Source organism: Saccostrea cucullata, unplaced genomic scaffold (genome assembly GCF_032062105.1).
Source record: "Saccostrea cucullata isolate Sc308-1 unplaced genomic scaffold, CSIRO_AGI_Scuc_v1 ctg502, whole genome shotgun sequence".
Classification (NCBI taxonomy): domain Eukaryota; kingdom Metazoa; phylum Mollusca; class Bivalvia; order Ostreida; family Ostreidae; genus Saccostrea; species Saccostrea cuccullata.
In genome coordinates this window covers 684,187-709,682 of record NW_026937360.1, presented here as the reverse complement: position 1 = coordinate 709,682, position 25,496 = coordinate 684,187, and the positions used below count along the sequence as shown (strand labels likewise).

The 25,496-nt window shown below is 31.4% G+C and overlaps 4 protein-coding genes across 4 annotated transcripts; 2 read left to right on the top strand and 2 right to left on the bottom strand.

Moving 5' to 3' along the window:
- Window positions 1-413: 413 nt before the first annotated feature.
- LOC134248065 (uncharacterized) lies at window positions 414-12,696 on the top strand. The gene is made up of 9 exons (XM_062730492.1): window positions 414-904; window positions 5,437-5,608; window positions 6,201-6,304; window positions 7,153-7,281; window positions 8,058-8,246; window positions 8,552-8,691; window positions 8,864-8,984; window positions 9,208-9,561; window positions 11,145-12,696. The coding sequence occupies exons 1-9, from the start codon at window positions 844-846 to the stop codon at window positions 11,501-11,503; spliced, it is 1,629 nt and encodes a 542-aa protein (XP_062586476.1). The 5' UTR covers window positions 414-843; the 3' UTR covers window positions 11,504-12,696.
- Window positions 12,697-14,504: 1,808 nt separating this feature from the next.
- On the top strand, window positions 14,505-16,046 carry LOC134248032 (uncharacterized). The gene is made up of 2 exons (XM_062730447.1): window positions 14,505-14,741; window positions 15,684-16,046. The coding sequence occupies exons 1-2, from the start codon at window positions 14,663-14,665 to the stop codon at window positions 16,043-16,045; spliced, it is 441 nt and encodes a 146-aa protein (XP_062586431.1). The 5' UTR covers window positions 14,505-14,662; the 3' UTR covers window position 16,046.
- A 371-nt stretch (window positions 16,047-16,417) lies between these two features.
- LOC134248031 (uncharacterized) lies at window positions 16,418-20,145 on the bottom strand. The gene is made up of 9 exons (XM_062730446.1): window positions 19,844-20,145; window positions 19,488-19,614; window positions 18,920-19,097; window positions 18,452-18,675; window positions 17,996-18,178; window positions 17,470-17,585; window positions 17,111-17,219; window positions 16,979-17,002; window positions 16,418-16,721 (listed from the first exon to the last, which is right to left on the bottom strand). The coding sequence occupies exons 2-9, from the start codon at window positions 19,540-19,542 to the stop codon at window positions 16,468-16,470; spliced, it is 1,143 nt and encodes a 380-aa protein (XP_062586430.1). The 5' UTR covers window positions 19,543-19,614; window positions 19,844-20,145; the 3' UTR covers window positions 16,418-16,467.
- Window positions 20,146-20,598: 453 nt separating this feature from the next.
- LOC134248030 (uncharacterized) lies at window positions 20,599-24,867 on the bottom strand. Its single transcript, XM_062730444.1, has 9 exons — window positions 24,741-24,867; window positions 24,440-24,632; window positions 24,055-24,158; window positions 22,297-22,419; window positions 21,880-22,065; window positions 21,674-21,786; window positions 21,432-21,555; window positions 21,288-21,311; window positions 20,599-21,179 (listed from the first exon to the last, which is right to left on the bottom strand). Exons 1-9 carry the CDS (start codon window positions 24,811-24,813, stop codon window positions 20,662-20,664), a joined length of 1,458 nt encoding a protein of 485 aa, XP_062586428.1. The 5' UTR covers window positions 24,814-24,867; the 3' UTR covers window positions 20,599-20,661.
- Window positions 24,868-25,496: the final 629 nt, after the last annotated feature.

Here is a 25,496-nt window from a genome sequence, read left to right as displayed (position 1 = left end):
AATACTGGATGTAATTTGACTCGCTGTTTACCAATTCTGTAATATTTTCGTCTGTAATAAAACCACAAAAAAATAATATATTCGAATTTTTTAAAATCTGGATAAAAATTTACATTATATTGTAATTTATGTGAAATCATTCCTAATTTATTTCTATTTGAAATCATTACTAATTACGTAATAAATTATGTTGAAATCGTTCCTTTCCAAGGAGAAAGTTTTAACTACCAGATCGTCATTAGGAGCTATCTCCATTTACAAACAATGAGGTAATCGGAGAAATATATGATTGTCAAGCGATTTTAAGGGATTTAAACTCTCCAACACCTAGTTCGTATCTACGGCGGAGGCAAGCAACAACGTGAGTGCCTGGAATTGGAAAATTAAAAATAATGCAGTTTTTTAAATCGATACATGATTTAAACCCGTCGCCTGAAAGAAGTCCGAAGGCTGGCTTTATCCTAAGATTAACTCATTGTTAGTTTCACCCAGGTTAATATATTTTATATATGTGTATTAATATTAGCAGATTATAGATCAATACACGTTGTGACATATACGGACATATTTGTTTCAATGTTCGCATGGATTTAGATACGTAAGCCTTCTTTAGCTGTTTATGGAATTAAGAAGGAAAACTTTTTATAGATGTCATCTAATTAATGTGTAGAAAAACATTGAACTGGTGAAGTACAAAAATGGCTTGACTCATTAAAAAGTGCCGAGGAGTAGTTCTTAATAACTTGCTTTATTTTAGTTCGTGATTATTTTTTTTTCCGTTACTTTCGTTCCTTTCATTTGTGGATTTGTAAACCATAAGCAGTTCGGAGGTGAAAGAGGAAAATGTTATCTAGCTTTTCCTGGACATCACTTGCAATTTGTCTCATCTTCGTAAGATTATCAGGTACGTTTAACAATTTAAAATCAAATTCAAAATTTTATTTTTAACTTCCTCATGTGATGCTTTATCAAAATATATTTTATGTGCTGGAAAGAGGACTAAAACCGTTTTTGACAAAATATTTATTCATGAAGTAAGTCGCATGATAAAACTCACTCAGCATATGTTTAGCACAAAGATGATTGGGATTTCTTTTCAAGCATTTGCATTGGAATTACAAAGCACTCGGAAAAAAATTAAGAAAGATCATACAAGTAGTAAACATCGATTTAGGGAGGAATATCATTCTCTCTCTTTCTCTGATGGGACACATATCTCTAAATATCTAACATAAAATCTTAACATCTTTTTATTTGTTAAGTGATATTAATCTCAAAAATTTATTAATCTTTAATCTAAACAAATGTGAATTATGCTCTTAACAAAACAACATGAGTAAAAAAAGCTTCAATATTATGTATAATTTATAGTATAACAGGGCTTAGGCGAACAAAGATTAAGACTCTGACAAAATCTTCTATTCAACCATTTTCCATTTAAAATTCGAAAACCCATGGTTGGGAAAAAGTCGCACATAAAAAACATGAAAAGACAAGATCAAAATGACAAGGCATGAAATGCATTGTCAATTACTCTATTATTTATTTAAATATGCCAGTGAAAATAAATTTCAAAATGAAAACCAAATTGTCACTAGAAATATGATTTTATAAAAGACGAAAAACAAGAAAGAAATAGTGTTTTCCTTCTATGAAATATGGAGTAAAGGGAATAGATTATTTGTCATTGTCTTTTATGTATTTTTATTAAAAGACAGAAATCAAACGTATTACAGCATTATTTATATATTGAATAACTTGCTTGAAACCTTAGCCCTCATTTTCAATTAAAGTTCTAAAGGATATACAGACAAAAAGATAACATGGTTCTTGGAATTTCATATGCTAATATCAGAAATCGATTCAGCATACCGATTGAGTATAAAACAATTAAATTCTGATCTCTGTCCACTCAAAGTCAATCTGAGTAATGAACAAGTTTATTTAATCATTGATTCAATTTAATGAACAAACATAATGAACCCAAGTAACAAAATGGGGATTGTTCAATTTGTAAAGCGTTAACTTAACATTGATGAAATTCTCGTGTTTTCAAGCAACTATAGAAAATCTACATCCTATTTGCTGCAAATATAAAAACGATCAACCCATGGTGTCTGGGATATTTAATTCCAACGTGTACAAAAAGCGTACATTGATTTTCCCTCAGCTTTATCTTTTATTGAAATTTTCTCTTGATTTTTCAATTGGAAGAGACACGCTTCATTATAGATTAACAAGATGTTCTGTTTTAAGGCAAGTATGTGACTTGCATGATGACGATGCTAAAATTAAGATATGTTTACCACGAAACTGGCATACTGACATGTCAAATGAAAAGTTTAATAGATTTGTTAAGTGTAATAATTAAGCGTTTGCAAATACTCACATTATGCTAAAGTGCTCTTTAGCTTTGCTGAATTTTAAAAAATGCACTGTTTCTATATATTTTTAAAATATATATAATAATGTAAGCTTTTGTCTTCGGTAAGTAGACGGGATTAGGATGTAATGCTATTTATGTGAAAATAAGACAAAATTTCAAAAGCTTCAGACTCATTATGTTGAAACTTGACACTTTTTTATGCTATGTTTTATTAAAACGTAATTCTGCGTCGTAAAATACATAAAGTGCACATTTCCTCTTTTCAATTGTTTGTATTCATACTTTACAACTTAACAAAGAACTCCAGGGTTGCATGTTTAAGAAGCATACATTTTATCAAAGCTTTTCATTGTGCAATTTCTAAATCCATTTGTCATTTTATAATCATTATGCATTATGCACCTTAGTGGATTTTGAAAGTAGACTATTAAACAATGTGATTAAATGGACAAGGCAAACACACGCACAGTTCTTATGTACGATATAAAATTTAAAATCCCATACGAAACCGTCATGATGTCATTGAAAAATGAAAACGAAATGCTATGAAAAATGCACCTGGCCCCAGGATCATGAAACAGACTTAGACATGTTAAACCTAAGTCACATTTTCAATCACCTGTAAAATGTTTCTTAATTATTGATCTTAAATTTGCAAATAACAGCACTTTCATGAATCAAAATTGAAACACATTTCAATTTTGATCTGTTTGCCCTCTATAAAATTTAAAAACAGCGTGAGAATTTTGACTTAAGCATAAGATGTTTCATGATCCCGGGGCCAGGACTATAATAATCAGAACTCTATTCTCTGTCATGAGAGGTAATTTTAAACCATTTTGTTTGAGGACAAAGTTAACTTAGCTAGCATTTTAAAACTTTGGTCTTTAAGAGTTGATCTTAAGACTGAATATTAATGTTTTACACACAATTGCAGAAAAGAGTTCTCTATCGAAAATAAGTAGAATCACTTATTTGAAGACTGTAATTTATTTTTTATTGAATTTTGATCTGCTCGTGAGCTCTGAGTTAAATGACCAAGGACTTCTGACAAAATTGGCCATATTTTGTACACCAAATATACTACGACACTTTATTTATACATATAAATCAATTATATGTATATCAAAAGTTAAAAAACTTGCTTATTGCCTTATTTTGTATGCATGCCTTGAAGTATAAATTTTGGGCCATTTCTTGCGAAAGTAATGAAAATTGCATGGTTTTCTGGCAACTTATACAAGAATTCTGCTGTTATGAAATTTAAACTGAGAACCCCAGTTTTCCCTCCCCGATGATGAAAACAGTATACATGTATGAGTAATGTAAAAGATGAAGAAAACGAACAGTTGATCAATATATAAAACACATTAAAAGAATACAAACATATCAAGAGGGCATAAAACACGAGTCCCTGCAAATTGCAGAGGTAGGATCAGGTGCCATGAGTTTTGTTTATTGAATAGAGTTCGTAATGTCCATAAGGAGGTTACATAATCATTATTGCCTTGTATTCAGTAGGTAGACGTTTCAAATCATTTTCTCTAAAAAAAAAAAACCCCACCAAAAAACTTTTGATTAATTTCGATTTACCTAGTGACATTTGCAACATGACAACTGAAAAGACCAAACAGTAACGGTTATATTCTGAAATATGTGTATTGTAAGAAATTTTTTAAATCAAGAGATGCAGTTAACAATATGGAATTTAGAAAGAAAATAATCTGTGAAAATGTATTTCATTGTTTTCGAAGTGAATATGAAATTTTTAAAGAAAAGAAAATTTAAGCCATACGGCTATTATTGCTTTTCTAGCAGATTTTATAATTATGACATGCAGTAATACTTCAGATGTAGTTTACACAAATTGACCCATTAAACTTTGGAGGTGGTCAGGTGAAGGGATTTAATTATAACGTGCAATAAAGTTTAAATAGTACCACCCCGGCGATTTTAAAGATTCATAACAAAATAAAAAGGAAAATAAAAAGGAAATGATGTGACATTTTTAAAAGAACAATGTAAATTGAAATAGATTTGTTCCAAAAGTAGAGCAATTGACATTTTGGGTACATTGTGTTCTTGCAAATTCTAACTGCATTAAAGAATTCTTTTGAGAATGACAACATATTAAATAACCTCTGAAGTTAATAAGAGCTAAATAAGAATAATTTTTAACATTTACTGAAATTCACAGTGCCTCTCATCTTCATGTTTTAGATAAGATATTCCAGTGGATTATTTTAATATAACACTAGGATGCAGCATTCCATAAAATCGTTTAGCTGATAGTATTTGATTGCAGAAAAACTCAAATTTTGTGGCAAGTAATTTAGACCTACAAGGGTCATTATAGATATATAATAAATATAAAAAAAATAAATAAAGATACCTCTCTGCAAAAGCGGAAATACAAATTTTAAAAAAGTGCTAAAGAGAGATTGAAAAAATTCCCTAATCGGGTTATTTTAAGTTTAATCATGAAATATGGAAATTACAGACGGTATTCAAGCTCACAACTTCATTCAAGCAATGCCAATAAAGAGCTGAGCAAAGTCAGACCTCTAAATCAGCAGGGATTGGATCAGGTGTCATGGAGGAGTAATTAATTTAAACCAAGCTGACTGGTCACAATATCCGTGTGCTCCTTGTCATGAACAGGGGAAAATTCCGTAGACTTAATTAATATATACACGTAGATTGTATTTACTTACAAATCATTGTCGACCAAATAATTTGCGAAATGATGACTGCTGATATTCTTGTTTCATCAAATTGATTGTCAGAAGCTTACCTTGTTCATGAAATTGTTCGTACTTAGAGTCATGCTCTTGCGCATCTTGTCAATTGAGAAAATATACTAGTACCCTATTTGAGGCGATCAGTGTATACTACCACATACATGTAAGTGAGGGAGGTTGACAAGTGAAAAAATGAAGTCATTACGTTTATCACGAAGTGTTATAGTTAGGTGACCATTTACTTTTTTTGTTGTAAAAAATCCAAATATGATGATTTGAAATAACTTTTTTGATTTCTTTTTTTTTCAGAAAGCGCCTGCACATTTCCATCAGAGATAACGGGCGATTGGTACAGCGCTTATAAAGGAAAACTGTCATTTAATTCTACCCATTTAACGGGATATCCCATTTACATGTCAGCCGCCGTGCAATCATTAGATTTTGAGTGCTACATAAACAGTGACAGAAAATATCTATTAAGGTATTTGTGAAAACTAGGTTTGCATTTTTATAAAGGAAGATACTTTATATTATGTTTTACTGTGAATCAAAAAATGAAAGATCACTTAAAGAAAACACATTTAATGATTCCGACGTGTTGGAATTTTTCAATATCAAGTGCGCCATGATTACATAATGTTACTGCGAGCTAATACATGCAATATCATTGTATGATTAGGTTGGTGATAGCACATAATAATTAAAATGTGGATTTTGTAGGGTAGTTAAAATTGAATTTCTTAACTCCAACGCCAGTTGAAAAAAGACCATGAAATATTTAATATTCAACAAAATCCATGGTATTAATATATCAGATTATACAATCTAATATTAAACACATTTAGCAAAACTTTGCACATTATTTAATACTATGGGTAAATTTACATCCTATAGTTTAATAGGTTTAATGATTCGACATGAAAATAAATGGGATTAAAAATAATCGATAATTAGTTGTTCTGTGAAGTATGAAGCATCAATTGTTAAAGGTTTGTGAATTTTCAAGAAATAAAAAAAAAATGAATAAATGCAGATAAGGTTCTCTTATATCATTTTGAAAATCCTTATTTTAGAGCAACAGAGACAGCCCTTGTGTTTGGTCAATACATTCGTGGTTATTTGTGTGTAGAACTATGGAGAGTTTCCAGTACAAAGTATTACTATTACCACGGAACAAGTAAGTAAATCAAACTCAATATCATATACAGTTCATGAATGAGCATGATTATATTTCAGTTGGTATAAAAAAATCAAGATAATAGTTTCTATGACTTTTTTTGAGTTTACAATAAAACATGACATTGGCACATGTAAGAGTTGAAATTCAATTTCTTTTTATCTTAAGTTTATAATCACAATTAAACTATTCAATATTTTCAAAAAAGCCATCAGTTTGACCAATAATGACAATATATTTGGTCGTGTGGATGCCGTGACGGTAGATCTTACAAGCGCTTGTAATGAAGTTGAGCCCTACAGTACTGGAAAATTTATTACATTAGTCAAGGACGGTATGGAACCCCTTGCCTTACACCTGAAACTAATTTTATCTCGCAACTACACCGTTTGATAAATATTGTCCCGTTCCTCAAATGCAGAGTTTGTTTATGACACTAAACAATGATTACCACGTATTAAAAAGGATAATGAAATGTTTTTACTAATATTCATACACTTTGAATCATCTTGTATGTGTCATATGAGTTTTTAATCAGCGATATCAATTTCACTCACACCTACATTATATAAGTGATAAAAAAATAAATACCGAGCATTTCTTCATTGCTATGTTTCAAAGAAAATTTTGAGTCCTTTAATTGGTATTCCAAGACGTGATTTTCCAGAACTTAACGTTGATCGAAACTTTTGAAGGAGAATACTGAGAGGTTACTTTCAGGCATCAAAACGCTTTTAAATGGGTCTAGCGAACTTAGAAAAAAAAACCTTTGTAGGAGAATACTGAAACATTTTTTTTTTCAGGCACAATAAATCTTTAAGGGTTTAATGATTTTTATTGTCATTTAGCAATATCTTCTACCAACAACGACCACGTTAAAGGATTTATTGATATTCTTAAAAATGGAACGTTAGCGGAGACTTGTGATATAGCAGAACCGTACAACACGTCGTCGTTTGTAATGCTAGTCAAAGATGGTAAACATCGGCAAATATACATAGTTTTTTGCGTATTTTTTTGTGTTGTGAAGAATTTGTTTTCTCTATATAAAATATCTATTGTTGTCCCCTTATAATCTGCTGTTATCTGGCAATTTGTGCCTCTTTTCCTACCTTTAGCTCAATTTTATCATTTTGAATCTCCAAACACGTTTTTGGTATAGTTGAAATGTTGCACGTGGGCATTTGCGCACTTTATGCACTGCATTTGTCGTATCATTTTCATGTTGTAATACTTTTTTGATAAAGCCTGAACAATGAGATTTTCGCATCATTTTCTTTTTGTTTTGTTCACGGCTCTTGATTTTGTTTTTATGTGCTAGATATTTGTCAGCATTCACTTTGAGCGAAAAGCACATGCACAATTAATCAAATGCAGATCCAAAGGTGAGAGAATGTTATTTGAATATTCCATTATATGTTTAAAGAAATTATCAATTTACTCCTGAAAATTGAATGATATATGTAACTTTTATCATGCAAGTGCAATAAAGAATAGAAATTAGTTTTACTACGGTAAATAAAAAAGAATAAACTGCGTCTGTCACAGTAATAATGAATTTAATGCATTAATTAATTGAACAAACAGTCATAACTGGTGATAACGATAAAACCAAAAAGTCCCAAAAGTGTTTTTGGTCGAATAATATTACTTGTCAGAAGCATTATCTAGCAAATAACTTATGAATCTAATTGTCATTAAAATAAGATTTATGTTAAAACTTCAGTGTAGAAGAGTTCCTTTCTTATATTAGGTACAATTACGACGGGAGCTTCAGAGGCTACGTGTGCGACTGATCTATTGGCGTCATATAGCTCTGTTTCAATAACCGACTCTACCGGAAGTACGTCATGTTCCAGTAACGCAATGGATGGCTGTACCGACAGGACAGAGATGAGGTTCACGTATGACGGTGGATGTGGAAACACACATAAATTTTCAAGTAAAATCAATTTTACATCTTTTAAGGTCTATATTATTAGATTTATTTCGAATATGTCCAGAGAGACAATATCTTACTACTTACGTCATACAAATTACTCTATACATATTAAAATGGAGAAAAATATATTATCCTAAAATATTAACCACAATTTTTCAGTTTTATATATTCAAAAACAAAATTTGCTTTCTTTTATCTGTGTGTTGGGTCGATTTATTGAACTTGGTAGTATTAGAAACGGATGTTAAAGGATCCTTTTTATTTTTGAATTATTATTGAAGAAGTAAATTATTGTCATATTGTAGCTGGTGGTTTCTGGACCTGCATGCATAGTATAAGTAGCGGAGGAAGCACCTACCTCTCGCTCTGGAACAATGACAGTACAGTTGTTGGGACCACGTCCTACGCATACACGTCTGGAGTAAACTACCAGTTTGCCTGTTTAGTACGTATCACGAGTCATATAATTACAACCAAAACAAAAAGTTAGTCTAATTTCAATCAGGTTCTTTTTCTTTATTCGTCAGTTGATACATAGGTTTACCGTTTTGATAGTCTTATTTAAAGCAAGTAAGTCCTTTCCTTTTCTGATAATACATGGGTATACTGTTTTGCAGGTTATCAGTGGTGCGTCCGCCTCCATGTTCCCAAACTATTGCTCAGACAGTACACAGACAGCATCCACAGTTTCATCTCCAGGTCTGACAATGTCATTTACAGGAGCTACTCAGACTTGTTGTAAGTAATTTACCTTACCTTTGCGTGCTGTTACTCTTAAAATAGTTCCTCTTTGTATCATACGTGTATAATAATACTAAGCAACATATATTGGCGCTGCTTTTATTATTTATAAGAATGCATTAAGATAATAAACCATAACATTGTTAGAGATTTTTATTTTAAGAAACAAAGAACATCTCCAGCAGGAGAATGTCTATAATGCTTTAGATCTTACTTTCAGATGATGAAGTTGAAGGTGGATCAAGTGCTGTGTACTACATCACAATAGTATTAGGTGCCTTATTTATCATAGCCTTAATTATCTTGATTATTATTCTGAAAAAGAAAGGCTATTGTTCTCTCGATAAATGCAAAAAGCAGCGACCTAGTTCACCAGAAAGCAGCGTAGAGCAGGGAGAACACGTGACTAATACAGTATTCAGAATGAACAAATTGGATCCAATCCCAGGATTCAAAGCGAAGAGACCACTTCGAATTGGGCCAATTGTGGAGCCTAATCTCGACATCCTTCCAAAGGTGGAGCCCCTGTATGCGTTGTCAGACAAGAAGGACACCAGTAAACCTGCAAGACGAGGTTCGCTAGCCAGTCTATTCACTTGTGATGTTTCTGCATTTTTAATTGATAGACATATTCCTCCACCTGAAACTGTTAAACGTAAAACATAAAGTCTTTATCTTTTATACACTTTACATACGTTAAATATTTTTAAAATGTTAAATAATAACTATATTTGGAGCTTATTGCATTGATTGATACTAATTCTGTGGATATTGTGTTCTTACTGTGCCATGCCTTTCACTGTACTAACTTTTTTCTAACATGTGTGAATATATAGTGTTATAGAGGATCAATCATCAACTGCCTTTCTATGTATAATATATAAAACTAGACATCAACTGATTGCCTAAATGTATGTATTCCATTTTCCATTTTAATCATCTCATTCACAGTACGTAACAATGCAATAACTACATTTTTATGTATGAATTATCTAATGAATAAGATAAATATGCAATAGTGAGTATTCATGTGAGAGAGAGAGAAGGAAAAAGAGAAAGAAAGAGTACAATGTAATTTTAATATATTCTTTTAATTTATTATTATTGAGTTACACCCCTTTGTCCTATTTCAAAAGCATTTCCTTGATTTTGTGTTCCTTTAAACACATTGTCCTTAAAGTTTCCAATAATTTTCAACGAGGAAAGTCATGCCGATTCCTTCCAAACCATTCTACCTTCTTCGACCCAAAGATACCACACTATAGCTCAAATGATCCATTCCTATCTAATGTAATACAAATTAATAAAATACGTCTCAAACTTTGGTATTGTAGGACTAAGGGAAATCCATCGTTCAGAAGACCGCTTTCTTTACCATTCATACGATCAGTTATATCGTTCATTTGAGAAACTATACAGTTCAGCGGAGTCTGTCTATTATAACGGAGTCGTCTGTGCAAGTCCTGATTACGCAAACTGTGCTTCCGCGATAAGAGAGAGTCCCATTTACGAGGATTCGAAATAAATGAGATACGAAGATTCAAGCTATTATTGACATTACGATTTAAACGACCATATCTGTCAAATCAGTTTGTGTATATATAATCCGTTTTGTTTTTGTTTTATGATTATGTTTTTGGTTGTTTTCCTTCTTTTAGTGTCTAGCTATTACATTACTCTCTTAGTTGGTGTATGCTTTCCCAGGACTGAGTGTATGGGGTTTGACAATTTAGACTACGTTTAGTTTAGAGTTGTGTTGTATGTCGGAGGAGTTTGTACTATGATTTGATCAAATGATTCTCGGGTCAATTAATTAAGTTAATTTACTGTGATATAAGGAATTGTGATAAAAAATGTGATACTTGTTTTAAACTATGTTTTGATAAATGCAATAAAGTTTGTTCACAAAAACTAACACGATTGTTTGTGTCGATGATTAACACCACATGCTTATAGCTTATTTAGTTTCACGTCACTTGATTAGAACTGTAGAAGTCAGTATCTTCTGACCACGCTGTCATAGCAATAGTTCACAGCACATAGTAACTGGAGCACCTCTCTGCACGGTGAGTTAAAAATCTTCTTTTAACTAATCAATGTCATCAACAACAATTCGCGCATGCGCAATGAATTAAAAGATTTATTTTCCATTTGCAGACGATGATGCAATATCTGTGGACAGCGTAGATGAGGACAATCCATTTAATTTCTACAATATCGCTAAGTTCGTGCTTCTTCCCAAAATTGTCTCCAAGAAGAGTTTTGATGTTGGAGCTCTTGCAGATCCCAAACGAAACACACTTCACGATATCTTAGAGATAAAGAAATCAAAACTTAAAAGAGAAAGCAAGGCTTCCGAGGAGCTGGAGAAAAAAGAGGACAAAAAGGAGGAAAAAGACAGAGAAAAGGACAAGGAAAAGGAGAAAGACAAGAAAAAGACAACAGGAAAACCAAAGCTTGAAAAACAGAGTTCGAAAGAACCCGGGAATAAAAATCGTAAAATGTCTAAAAAGTGAACAAATGTTCATATGCATAGTATGAATTAGATGTATAAATGGCAAAATGTGTAATCCAAGACATTGTTTTGGTTTTGAATGAAGGACTACTTGAGATGTTAAATATGGTTAATTTGTTAATGTTTTAGGGGAATGTTGTTATTTTATTATTTTTAACTTTAATAAGACACATTGGTGCAATTGTATATATAAAATTCATTATGCTGAAGGGCATATCACACGGTATCAACTTCAGTTTCCCTTTGCGAATCATCTGATATATGAATCATCTGTACAAAATTTCAATTCCAATTCACTTTGTGTTCGTCTTTTCTTTTTTGTATTTTTATTGCTTGTAATATATACATGAGTTCAGATTTAAAATGTATTTACGATTTGGATGGTTTAAGTTTTACAATTTTGCCTAAAATAGATACCTTATTCCAAAGGGGGGGGGGGGGGGGGGTCTGGGAATATTCAATGCTTAAGTGTGTATTCAATATTTCAGGACTTGTGGGAGTAACATATACAATCGCATTGAACAATTTTTTGTCCGTTTTAAAAGGGTCAGATTAAAACAAATAGGCGAAATGGTCTCTAGATGGCTTCAATGAGACCTTCAGTATTTCCTTTTTTTATCTTCCGAACTTATGATCTTATATGTCACCCACACAAAAAAAAAAAACATATTTGCCAGAATTTGGAATTACATATGGATGATTTTTTTGGCAAACGTTCACGTTCTCTCTGATGTAATCCAAGTAATGCAACTAACGTTTTCTTTTCTGTTTGAATGTACTATGTACGATTATCAAGGCCAGTCCCCTTTGTCAAACTACATGGAACCTCAAGGTTAAAAGATTCTAAATTTGGAATTTTAGTAAACTTATTTTGATACACTGTTAAAGTCAGGGACTGTCAAGATCGTCTGGTCGAAAATACAAATTGTAACTTGAAAGGTATTTTGAATGCAAATCTATATGTTCTTTAAGAAATAAGAAAAGGTGTTCCGATAAAGTGTAATATATTTTGGAGACTTCGAAAGAATTCTCTCAGAGCCTCTATCTATTTATTTGTACTCATGAAAGGATGGCTTATTTTTCGTCTATGTGAAGAAGTTTCTGACAAGAATTTTCAGATGGACCCTTTCTGCTCTTCATGGAGCCGATTGTTTGTTACATTGTTGTTTTTATGAAGCTAATTTAACTTTCATATGAAATGAATGAATATAATAAAGTTGGCGACTTCATTTTTTTGTTACATATATATTTTTAATTTAAACAATATTTTATTATGAATAAACATAATTGGATTGGACAGCAGGCACTGCCTATATAAGTCCTTTCCACGATACAAGATCAAGTCATACATGTAGAAGTAAATATTATTAATATAACATTGAAAAATATAAATATATACATGCATATATTCAGTAGAAATGTGTATGACAAGGCAAATTAAGGAGAATAAAAAAAGAGAAATATATGAGCTGATGATATAATTTAAATTTATTATATTTTGACCAAGGAACATTTCAAGCAGAAAGCATTTGTAAGATATTTAGTAAAGTAAATACCATATACAATAATGATATAATTTAAATTTGTTATATTTTGACCAAGGAACATTTCAAGCAGAAAGCATTTGTAAGATATTTAGTAAAGTAAATACCATATACAAAGAAGAAAATGCTTCTTTCTTCTCCTTCAACAATTTATTCTTAAAAAGATGCATATTATACTCAATGTTGCACTGTTCTAAATACTAGAAGCGGTGTAATTAAGTCACCTTTGGAGTACGTTATATGTTGTTCAAGTAAGCTGCCCTGGGGAGCTGTTAAAAAGTCTGCTTTTATATTTTGCTGATTGTATCACGACCCTTTCGAGAATTTTTAATTTGAGCCACAACTACATGCTGGTAGAGTGCTGCAAATTTATTGGCATCCAGATACATTGAGTATTGATGGATCTTTTTCGTGTCCGCGCGTACTGCATCAGGTTATATCTCTTTCTAGGTGTTAATCGTCCGAAGGACTACACTCCATTTTCCGATATAGGATTCGAACCTGAGACGTAAGGACTCCTTACACCAAAACTCTTGACCAAACGCTCTAACCACAGCGCCAAGCGGGCGATTACGTCTGCTCTTAAATATTCAAACTGAATGAGTAAATTCTTTAAATTCATGCATTCTAAAAATACTTTACAGATTAAATGTAAGCAACGAGATCTGATTCAAGTAAACAAATTTAAATAATAGAAAAATATGTTTACAATTGTAAGCTGAATACATAATAAACATATGGAAAATAACCTACATAACCAAGTTAAACTTATTTAAAAGTAATCTACATGCCATTATATAATGTTCGTGGCTATTAATTGATTTCATTAAAGCGGAGTCTACGTTCATTTTTAAGTTACAAAAAAAAATTGAAAACATCTCTCTTTTTCAATTGTTTCATCATTGATTCACATTTTTAGTTTATATATTCAAAAGCAATACCAGGGATGACATAATGCTAGTCATCTTTAGACCGCAAATGGTACGACACTATCAAACGGAAAAGAATCATTATTTATACTGACAATTTTTATTATAAAGGAGAAATGTCTGAAATGTAAAAACATGTAAATATTTGTAGGTACATGTAGAAATATCAACAAACAAGTTATACAAGTAAACATCTTTTTTGCACTGTACAGATGTATCTACCCTATTTTTTTTTTCAATCTTATAAGAAACAAAATTTTGACATTTTGAATATTGAATCGTATTCGATCAACTTAAAACATGCCTTAATACACAGTGTAGTTTACTTAATTCTGGTTATCTTAATCCGCTCAATTATTGCTAGAGACTGTGTTTACCTTTAAAAGATTAAATTCCTTTAACGTAACAATTAAGCACACTAAAACATTCATCATGCCAAAATAATGGTAAGTTTTCTTAGTTTCCTTAGATCTCAGAACGATTCGTCTTTTGATTGATTGTCTGCTTTTCATAATTTAATGTATTATATTCCAGTATGATGGATAGAACTTTCAATAAATGTATTTGAATTACTTCCAGGGGGATTAAATAGTTTCTGCAGTGCATTAATTGCACAGATCAGTATTCTTCCTTAAACTGGGAAATGTTGTTGGATGTAGCTCGGGAAAGGTTGGCATCAGAGAGACCATGGGCAACTCACAAACAAGACTTCCGAATTCCGGAATAATTCAGTCTACTCGATCAACAGCATACTCAAGCTCCATAGGTAAGTCAGAAAAATTAAAAAAAATCGATTTACTAAAAGTTGGATGACATTTTTCGTCTTTTACTGATACAAAGACCTGAAAAATATACCATTCTGTATAGTAGAACTTATTGACTTATTGATACTTTGTAAGAAAGAAGTTTCTTTTCTGCACTGAATGTGTTTTCCATGAAACGGAACATCATCTTCATTGTACGATGTACCAAAAGGCAATGCATTCAAAATTGACAAGGGTGTTATATTGCATCTAGATTTAAACGGAACATCATCTTCAATATTTCAAAATTGACAATATTGCAATTAACAATTAACATTTGGGGTGCAAAATTGTATTCAAAATCAATATTAAATATTGTCAAGGGAAAAGTAATTATTTGATCTATCTGATTATTTAATTTATTTTGTTCAAACAAAAAACAGTGAGAGAGACAGAAAAAAAACTTTACATTGTTGACTGAAGTGGTGGACATTTCATTCAAATGATGAAAAATTAAATTTGCAGTAAGCTTAAATTTTACAATTCACTTCAATTGTTCCACCTGACATGTAGCCTACAATGTAAGATTTCCATTTTATTTATTAGCATTATTCAGATCTGAATTGCCTATTATGTTAGAAAAATCTGTCCGTTAGACGCAAAAAACTGACAGGTCCATTATTTTATTTTTAAATGAATATATGATTCATAGATTTTGTTAATTAACATAGAAAAATATAACGAAATGATAGGTTACATACGAGAAACATGAAAAGAATCCTTCAAAATAGTGTGTTAAATATTTCCCTGAAAAATCAGATATCGAATTGAAAATGTGTTTCAATAGCTTTTTTTTCTGTCGCGCGTTTGAAAATAAATGAACATTTTTTCCAGCAACTTTTACAGTTTGTTCTCAGTGGATCTAGGAAAACTGTATGTATTTTGTAAACATTATTCCATTGCAGATTATGACACGGTTTCTCTAGATAGTGACAGTGACACAGATTTGCCTTTCCGGTTCAGTTTCACTCGATTGTCCAATCTCCCACCTTTACCCGGTGTTCATCCTCTAGACTATAAAGCCTACTTACAAGCACCAAGTACATCTACGGTCAGCACAAAGCAATCTCAACGCACCATCAAATATGGACGACAGACAACTTTTCATTTGCCATTAATTTCAAACCATGTTTCTGGTTATCAGCAAATGCATCCCGGAGGTATTGTTACAGTGAAGGAAAAACCTAAGGAAAAGAAAAATTCTAAGAATGGAAGGAAAAAGAAGAAAGGAACCAAGAAGAAACGGAAAGGTTTTCAAAAACGTTAGAAGTCTGTACGTTGGATTTTCCAATTTGATAAATAAATGTAATATCGACTCAATGCTTTGAATTTGAATTTATTTCAGTGGTATTTTTAAAAATAATATCTACATGTATGCAGTAGATACTGAAAGACCAACAAAAGTTCATTCTAACTAAAGAAACGTGTATAAGGACCAATCGTCTATTTTATAGACATTTGATGTATGAAAAGTACAACTTGATATACATAATAATATAATCATATAAATAAGTAAATAGTTACTGTTGTTTCTGTAGGTGCAAAAGTTATCAAAATTGAATTAATTAACGATGAAATCAACTGTAAAATGGCATGTTCAAATATTTTTTAAAATCAAAATTACCTTATAATTTGCAACATATTATAACTTTCAAATTCAAAGTGATTAAAATGAAATCGAAATTTATACTAATATTTTTGTGTTTCTAAAGTATCCGTAGAATTAGCTGCAATGTCGGAGAAAGTAGCTTTCTCGGTTTGTTGAGGAGGCTTCTTTGTGAAGAAATCCCACATTTGTTTTCGAAAGAATTTGATGATGATAACAATAAAACCGATGATTATGATGATGCAGACAACAATGGCAAAATAGATGGCCCAATTTGTGGAACTCTTTATCTTTTTGGGGGAGTTTGCATGTCCCGTTCCCCTATTAGGTGGAGGGGCTGCAAAACAAAATTATTTATATCTATTAGTAAATATATTAGATAAGCCAATCTGTATCTACAATGTACTTATAATAAAATAATCATACATATAAGATCGATTTTTAATTTTTTTTTTTTTTTAGAATTTCAACTAGGTCTTTAGTTTGACGTGGTATTTTGACAAATGATAATTTTAAAATGACCGCTTCTATGCAACCCTCCATTTGACACAAGAAATGACGGAGAAAAAAAATTATTTTGTAAGGTATATTTACCTGGTGTGGTTGGTCGACAGATTTCTGAAAAAGACGTAGAATTAAAAGTAATTCATCAATAATAAAAAATACTTTTATATAAATTTCTATTGATACAACATAACATTTATTCAAAATAAAATTGATCTTCACCATGAATTTCTTTTGACTTCAGGGTGAGAAATTCTGTATTCTTTGAGGCATCTGTGCATGTATCATTAAATAACCGAAAAGTTGCAGAGGATTCGTTATGGGTGATTTCCTATAATGAAAACTAACTCATTAAATTAAAATATTTTAATCTAATTAATTTCAGACAAATCGGCTGCATTTATTTTGCTAGACTTAAAACATTATTTTGAGATGGAATTTAAAGTAAAAAATATACACTAGTATACAAAAAAACGTGCATCTATACGTTATTTTACTTATTTTTGAGTTTGGTAATCGCAACCAAAAACTTCTGATTTATAATTAATCTTGAAAACAAATTATTTATATTTCATACTCACAATACAAATAAATCCATGGTCTCTTTTTGATATAGAGGCAGTATCAGCTGTCCACGTATACAAATATGTGACGTCATTTTCCGTTTCATAAAACAGACAATTCACAGAAAGGTTATCTGAAAATGTTTAACAAAAACAACAAAATATTAGTAGCCGGTAATATTAATTATCATTACTGGGATTGGTACCATATAATTAGATTTAAAAAAATGTGTATAAAGAAGATGAAGTTAACAAACATCATTGATCTAAAAAAAATAAATCTATGAATAATATTTGTACATAAACACACCCCTCCCTCTGAAAATTAATAGGTGGGATCATGTGCCAAGGAGGAGTAAGCATCGATCTCCGTTTACCGACTATACTCGCAGTAAGCCCTATGTTTCGAGCAAGTTGACGAAACCTTCCAAAGTCAAATTTGGTGTAAAACAAAGGCCTATTACTTGAAATTAGCATGAATCGGTTCAGGTGTCAAGAAAAGAGATATTTCATGCAAAAATATTTTGAAGTATGTCCTCTGTACCTGGTATATGGATACTGGAATGGCAAGATGGACTTGTGATAGTGAGCTGCGTGTTCTTCAGACAACCGTTGACACTACCATTTACACAAACGTTTTCCATACCATTTTCTTCGGAGTTAAGGTTTACGAAGGATTTCCGCAAAAAGTTGGGACATTCGATACTTACTATATCTGCAGTTGAAACTATTAAAAGAAAACAATTGTATTTTTTTGTCTTAAAATTTATAAAATATTTTAATGCTATTAATATTTTTGTTACATTAATGTCGAACCCTGTAATGTGCAATTTTGGTGACAGGGTCTATTTCAGTACTTCGTGGCTAAAGTACTTTCTAGATTTTTTAAAAAATAATTTTCTTTTATTTTACATTTTGTTAAATCGTATCTTAAAACTATAATGGCGGTGAAATATTCTTGAATATTAAGTAACTTAAAAACAAAGTTAACATTTCTTACCATTTTTAATTAAGCTATACATGTTGTCGGTTGTCTTGGGAAGACTGCACACAACATCCATAGATACGTTTACAGGATTTGAATAAGCATACACATTCTCCTTAACTGTGGAGTCTAGGGGTGTCTCAACATAATAAATATAATTGTCAGATCTCACTCGTTCAAAACTAAGGCAAACAAACACGCTGACTTCCAAAGAAAACACGTTGATATCTGTCGAAGATCTATAGCAAGAAAAAAAAATCATATCATGTTTTTAAAACAGATAGTAATCGTTGCTGCTGTAGATGTCAAAAGAATATCAAAAATCATATAAAAATTCGAATAACAACTTATATGTAGTACTGAAAACCTTGCATAAGCATTTGATTAATTTGATTTACATGAATATATTTATAGATATCTCATAGGTCACAACATTATTCCATGAAAATAAAGAAAGATATGAAAAGGGAAAAATATAATTACTTGAGAAGATAGTATGTTCCATTATTTTCTGAACAGAGGAAGTCAACTGACGTCACTCCTGGTAAAATGACGGGGTAATCATAAATAACAGACTCGCCGAATCTGAGGAATCCCTTGTCAGAACTGATCCACGCTCCTCTTAGATCCGCCGGGAACTGACATGACGATGCAGAAATCGCTAGAAAAATAATTCATTGGAACATTTTACGGCACTGTGAGTGATTGATTTTGCAGACTCTTTAAACAAACAACATTGATTCCGATTTGTGTCAATATCAATTATCCTTTACAATGCTCCACAACTGGTTTCATTGTAATATAAGGAATGTTTAAATATATTCTAATAGCCATACACATGGACACCAATATTTACAATTCCACTATTTTAAATAGAAATTAAAATTAAACGTACTTTTCAAAATCGATAAACCTGAAGGTTTTTCTCACAAAATACATGTAGTTCTAGCAGAAACTTAAAATAATTTTTTGTGGAGTTCCTGAGAGAGAGAGAGAGAGAGTGAGAGAGAGAGAGAGAGAGAGAGAGAGAGAGAGAGAAGGAGAGAGTTACCTGTAATATTTACGAAAGCAAGCAGGAAAATAAACCACTTCATTCTATTCTGCATTTTCTTTCAGTGATCCTGGGATAAGGAGTATTGATTTCCCTGGTTTATTACATTATGCATGAATTGGGCGACCTTTAAAATGAAAAAAAAGTCTATGAATTCATACTCATTTAAGATAACAGAAACCTATACCTGATTGGTAAGGCAACTCAAGGCACAATTAACAATAGGTAGCGAATATAACTACTAAAATATCTAGAAAAAAATTACTCATTATATTAACCGAAGTAATCTCGGTAAACACAATTTCCTTTGTTCAACAATGTGTTGTGACATAAACCAATATTAAAAGGATATTTACCTTCATAAATTCTGAAAATATGCATCACAAATCCATGGTTTAGTTCTTCCAAGTTGTAGACTTTGCAATAACTAAAATATTCGCGATATATTTAATATTTTTATTTAAGCTTGAATGTCTAGTCCTTTCAATAAAGATTCGTTCCTTTCATTCATTTTAATGGGTCGGGGGTTGGCTATTCAAGTTGGTCGAAAGCATGTTTATCTAAATGCATTATAATCGATCAGTTTAAAGGGAAAATAAATGTCATGTATTGTACTTGAAAAACGCACACACATTCAAACAGTGAAATATTCTAAATTAAATGTCCAAAAATGTTAGATAAAGAAGAGATGAATGTAAGGCGAAAACGGATTAGCGGACAATTAAGCAATAATACATAGCCATTGTAGTGCTTGGATTTCATCAAAATGTTAAGGAGAAAACTAATCTGGATAACGGGAGATAACTTAAGTTTGAACAATACCAGGTGTGAAGGATAAACGCCACAAACTATTGTTTAGAGAAAGAATTGTTTGAGGTCCGAGGGTAAAAATTAGGTCTTTCTCTCGCAAAATGCTTGTGGTTACATCTTCTGAGAGCGATAGCACTGCTTTTTTTTTACTCAACTAAAATTTAAGAAATGATAATAAATTTCCCAATTTAATATGACTATACTAAATGATAAGTATTCCCCCTAACCATACTGAAAGACATGTCAATTAAAACAACATTCATATAATTTCAAATATTTATTTGAGTTCACATATGTCATTTCTACAACTTTCAGAAAAAAAGTTATTAATCTATGTTTCAGTATATTTCAATATCTAACTGCATTAACAAGATGCCGACCCGAAAGAAACTTCATCATCATCATCCTCTTCATCAAGCGTGTCTCTACTGATAACAGAAATGGTCGATAGTGGACTTGTGGCTCTGAAGATGGCGGAATCAAAGCTATAGAGACTAAGACCATCTGGTCTCCGTATTCTCCCTCTCATGTAATCCACGATTGAATCCGTGTAAATGCAGGCTATCTTTGGAGGCGGATGGATGGGTAGATTTTCGATACTAAATTCAGATTTGAATAAAGGTACGATTTGGATAGGTCGTTTAGGTTTAAAATAGTTGACAGGTTTGGATTTGTTGACGATTGCTCTTTTGGGGTTGAAATGTTCTGGTCTTACTTTTTCTCCTTTTCTTACATCGAATGCCTTTTCCTCATTTCTCTTCTTCACATAAAGTTTTAGGCGTTTGATTAACATTACAGATAGAATAATTACGACAATCATAAACAGTCCCAAAAGTATGAAGAGGTAGTTTAGGTCGGCAACGAAAGGGGCTTCAGTTGTTGCTGCCAAAATATAAGAAAAAGAAGTTTTCGAGAATATTTCTTGCAGAACATGAATATTATCAAATACATGTAACTTGATTTTTTATTCTGAAGAACTGACTGTCTTACTTGGTAGCACAGTTTGACAGGAATCTGAAATAAAGAATTATGATTGAGTACGTTAAGCATATTTATTTAGTGTTTTTAGATGCATGACGAACGTGATGTAGTTTAATAAACAATTAACCTAAAACAATTAAACTTGTGAACTACCTATGATGCCTTTGATCTCCACAGAAGCGCTAGCAGAGGGATACTCCGTAAAGTTTACTGAATTTCCACAAAAGTTTGGATTCTCCTCCAGCAACACTGTGCCATTCAGGTAGTTTGTCACTTTCTGAAAGCAATTGTTTCACTAATATCGTGCACTTTTAGATACAGCAGAGGGACAGTTTCTTTGATATAAATCTAAATGCATAACATTTATTTTATTATGTAAACTATATTATACTTACAAAGCAGGAAAATCTGTAAGTTGTCGACGAAATGGTCTCATCATTATTCCAGGCAGAAAAATATAACTGTCCGCTCACTGTTTTCGAATAGATACACGTGTAAACACCGCCATCTAAAATAAAATCAAAGATCATCTTCTTTGCTATTAGTACCAATTTTTTGCAAATCGACGTTTTATCATCGTGTAAAAAAACCTGCCCCATACCTGAGAGTGTTGTCTGAGTGCATCCATCTTGTGTAAAGTTGAGCATAGTTTTGTTTGTGCAGCCATCGAGTTGTGCTGCAGCACAGTTGTCTGAAGTACCCGAGTTACTTATAAATGTGATGTTATTATAAACCATTTGTAAGATGTCAGGACATAGAGTCTGGATGGCATTACTTTCTACTGCATCTATAAAAAAAAGCAAATTTATTACATTTATCTATACCAAAAGTTTTTGGCAAGTGACAAACAAGACACAATGTGTCTTTAATACTGTAAACATATATACTACTATTAATGATAACCTTGATATATAATATATATAGAGAATGAAAATACGCCGTATGACTAAGACTGACTAAGCACGATAAAAGTTCAGAAATCTTTCGTTTTTTATTTATTCCTAATTCATCGTTATACCTTTCCGTAGTAACGTAATGAAGTTGACAGGATCTATGTAGCTCCTAGTACAGATACTCTCCTGAGCATTAGACCTATCCTCAGCAATACCCACCATATTCTCACGTATCAAGTTATCTATGGCTAAAAACAGAAAACACACAGGTTAAGCATCAAACATTAAAATGGTTATTTAAGGAATCACTGTCTATCAAGGGCATCAACAATTATAACGGGCGAAGCCCGTTATGCTAAAATTATCCTATTCCCTGGCATACCCTCAAAACTAGTATTCCTTATATTTCCATTTTTACTTGAAATAACCATCTTAAAATAAATCGAAATACCGTCTAATTGAGTAGATTTGAAATGCACAAAGCCCCATGACGTCAAATTTTACTATAAAAAATAGTTCCCCAAAAAACGAAACAATTTATTGACTATTTATATTTACCGTGGTCAAATATCAACGTTTATAAAATAAACAACAAAAGAATTTTAAATGATGATCAAAGTAATCTTGTTGACTTTAATTATGTGACCTAGATTCAGGTTGTCGGAAGCAGGAATATAAATACTAAGTAAGCACTATGTCACTTCTCCGCCGCCATATTGAATGCAATGTTGCTGAAACGGGAGATGGTCAGCATGGTCAGGAAACCGATTTGTATGGATGTTATAATAACAGAAGAAGTTGAGTTGCTTAAGAAGTCGGATGGTAATGACTAAGGGACGATGTCTGTATCAGATGATAGAGTACGTACAGATCCATAATGTCAATTTCTCCACGTGGCTGTTACGGAAGTGGTGTTCTCGGACTCGCGATGCCTCGGTTATAGTGGACAGCGTTGCATAGTGACTTGCTTTCGAGCCGAAATAATTCATTATTTATTTTGTTTGTTAAAAAAATATATATCATATCAAATTACTTAGTAAACAATTAAAACATCTATTTTTTCTTGAGTATATTTATACACAATAGAGAAATATACATACCACAGGGTATTATCATGGAATTAACAAGAAACACTTTTGTAGTGTTTATCATAGAGAAAACAATTGGAAATGGAAATATATAGTGATCATTCTAGAAAGTCCTGAAAATGATACAAATTATGAACAGGTCCAAAACAAGGAATGCTGGAAGTAACAGTGGGATCAAATCTTTCACTCTTGGGTAAACTTTGAAGTTTATTTTCCTAGCCATGAATTAATATTACCATAAAATAAGAGAAAAATATTTTAATGTAAAATTAGATTATTGCCTAGGAAAAAATAAATGTGATGAAATGTACTGAAGGTTGTTTTGTACAGGTCTACCTAGATAGAAATTTTAATGAAGAAAACGTTTGGATATTAATCTTTTCTACTGAAAAAAAAAATCTTAATTCGTCTGACAGAATATTATAACTCTTTCATTGCGTCTGATTCTACCAATGCTTTTTAATTAGATGTCCGTGTTTGTTGTGCTTATACATGTAATTTGAAATATGAAATATGTCCTTGGACTTTAATTTTCATGGAAGTATTTATCATTCATATCATAAATGTTATTGATTGCCAAGTTCCTCTTAACCCAAAAGTATGCATATAAAAAATTCATAGAAAATTTTTTGTTTTTACCTAAATTTTCAAATCAAATTTATAGACTTCCAAATGTATAATATATAGCATAAAAATTGCAAGTTCAAACTCGCCTCTATCTTTTTAAATACAATTTAACAAACTACTAATCATATTAAGTTATGATTCATTCAATACTTCATTAATGTACAGTACCTGTGGCATAGTAGTAGTAGTTTAATTGGTCATTCACATTGTAGAAATCAAGGCAGACATAAAAGAAGACATTGGTTCCAAATATGACATTGAAGTTAACTGATCTAAAAAAAAAGATATTTTCAAATTACTGTACTGAATAATCATAACGTATTTTTTTCATGCAGTGTAACGTCTTCATCATTTAAAGATAATATTAAATGAAAATATCTTAAGTTGTTTATAGTAGTTTGTTAAATTGTATTTGAAAAAGAAGAGTTTGAACTTGCAATTTTACATGCTTTATAGACATGTACATTTGGAAGTCGATTAATATATATTTGCCTTGAAAATTTATGTAAAAAGACTAAAAACTAATCTTTTGTCTATTGGTATAAAAACTTACTTGATTGTAAAGCGATTTGTGTTGACTTGAGTGAGACACGTAAAATTATAATATTCAATCGTCGGATTATTCGGGTCCGCTGATGGAATGAAAACTTTGTAGTTATAAATGGAATTTGTTGTGATGGTAAGACTGCCCCTTTCTGCACTTGTCCACTCTCCAACCAAGTAACTGGGAAATGTGCATGACCCTCCTAGATAATGCAAAGGAAATTTAATACAAATATAAATGTAAAAAAAAATGTTTGAATTCGAAGCAAAGAAAATATAGTTAAGGAAGGTGTATCAAAAATTAAATTTACCTGCAAAAAGGAATAACTGTCCAAAAGCAAATAAGATTGAAAAGGAGAACTTTTTCATAAAAATATCCAACATCTCTATGACGAATAAATTAATTTGGGTTTATCACTTAAAAAGCAAACCAAGATTTTAGACTGCTATTAAGTTGTGTATAGTATACAACCATTTCTTTGTTTTTTGTTAAAATATATATATATAAGACCAAATTAATCGCTACCTGACTGGCAGTTGAGTATTTTTTTTGTTCTCACTTTACTTCACTTTCTGGTTCATTGGTACAGGCATCAGTTTGTACATTATGTGTGCCTTAATTTAAGGATAACCTGATACGATAGGGTTTATTGGTAACTACCAAACAGCTTCACAATTGACAAATACATGAGGTGACAGGTAACATTATTTCAAAGTTGTTCTTTGTTATTTGTTTATGAAATAGGTGTTTTCTAAAGCATGTCAAGTTATCCATCTTTCATTTTGATAATTTGCAAACCTCAGCTAAGAACTGATTTAAAAAATTAATTAACATGTAGCTACACTGTATTTACATTGACTTTTGCTTCAGACAGGAATAGCATCACAATTATATAAATATGTGGATTATTGTTTAAATGTTGATGTTTTGATAATTTTTTTTTCAGTGACAAAAAAAGAAAAATATAGAACTAACAGCAAAAAGCATTTACACATTTTTTTACGATTGAAGGCATGAACAGCATCTTCACGTATGAAATATTGATAATATTACTTAGATAAATAAA

Coding starts and splice junctions, on each gene's coding strand:
- LOC134248065 (XM_062730492.1), top strand. CDS start 844: ATGTTATCTAGCTTTTCCTGGACATCACTTGCAATTTGTCTCATCTTC. Junction 905..5,436: donor CATCTTCGTAAGATTATCAG/GTACGTTTAACA, acceptor TTTTTTTTTCAG/AAAGCGCCTGCACATTTCCA. Junction 7,282..8,057: donor TGTAATGCTAGTCAAAGATG/GTAAACATCGGC, acceptor TTCTTATATTAG/GTACAATTACGACGGGAGCT.
- LOC134248032 (XM_062730447.1), top strand. CDS start 14,663: ATGGGCAACTCACAAACAAGACTTCCGAATTCCGGAATAATTCAGTCT. Junction 14,742..15,683: donor AGCATACTCAAGCTCCATAG/GTAAGTCAGAAA, acceptor ATTCCATTGCAG/ATTATGACACGGTTTCTCTA.
- LOC134248031 (XM_062730446.1), bottom strand. CDS start 19,542: ATGCAGAATAGAATGAAGTGGTTTATTTTCCTGCTTGCTTTCGTAAAT. Junction 17,003..17,110: donor GAAGTCAAAAGAAATTCATG/GTGAAGATCAAT, acceptor CGTCTTTTTCAG/AAATCTGTCGACCAACCACA. Junction 16,722..16,978: donor CTGTCGACCAACCACACCAG/GTAAATATACCT, acceptor TTTGTTTTGCAG/CCCCTCCACCTAATAGGGGA.
- LOC134248030 (XM_062730444.1), bottom strand. CDS start 24,813: ATGTTGGATATTTTTATGAAAAAGTTCTCCTTTTCAATCTTATTTGCT. Junction 24,633..24,740: donor ACAGTTATTCCTTTTTGCAG/GTAAATTTAATT, acceptor TGCATTATCTAG/GAGGGTCATGCACATTTCCC. Junction 22,066..22,296: donor CATTACGTTACTACGGAAAG/GTATAACGATGA, acceptor TTTTTTTTATAG/ATGCAGTAGAAAGTAATGCC.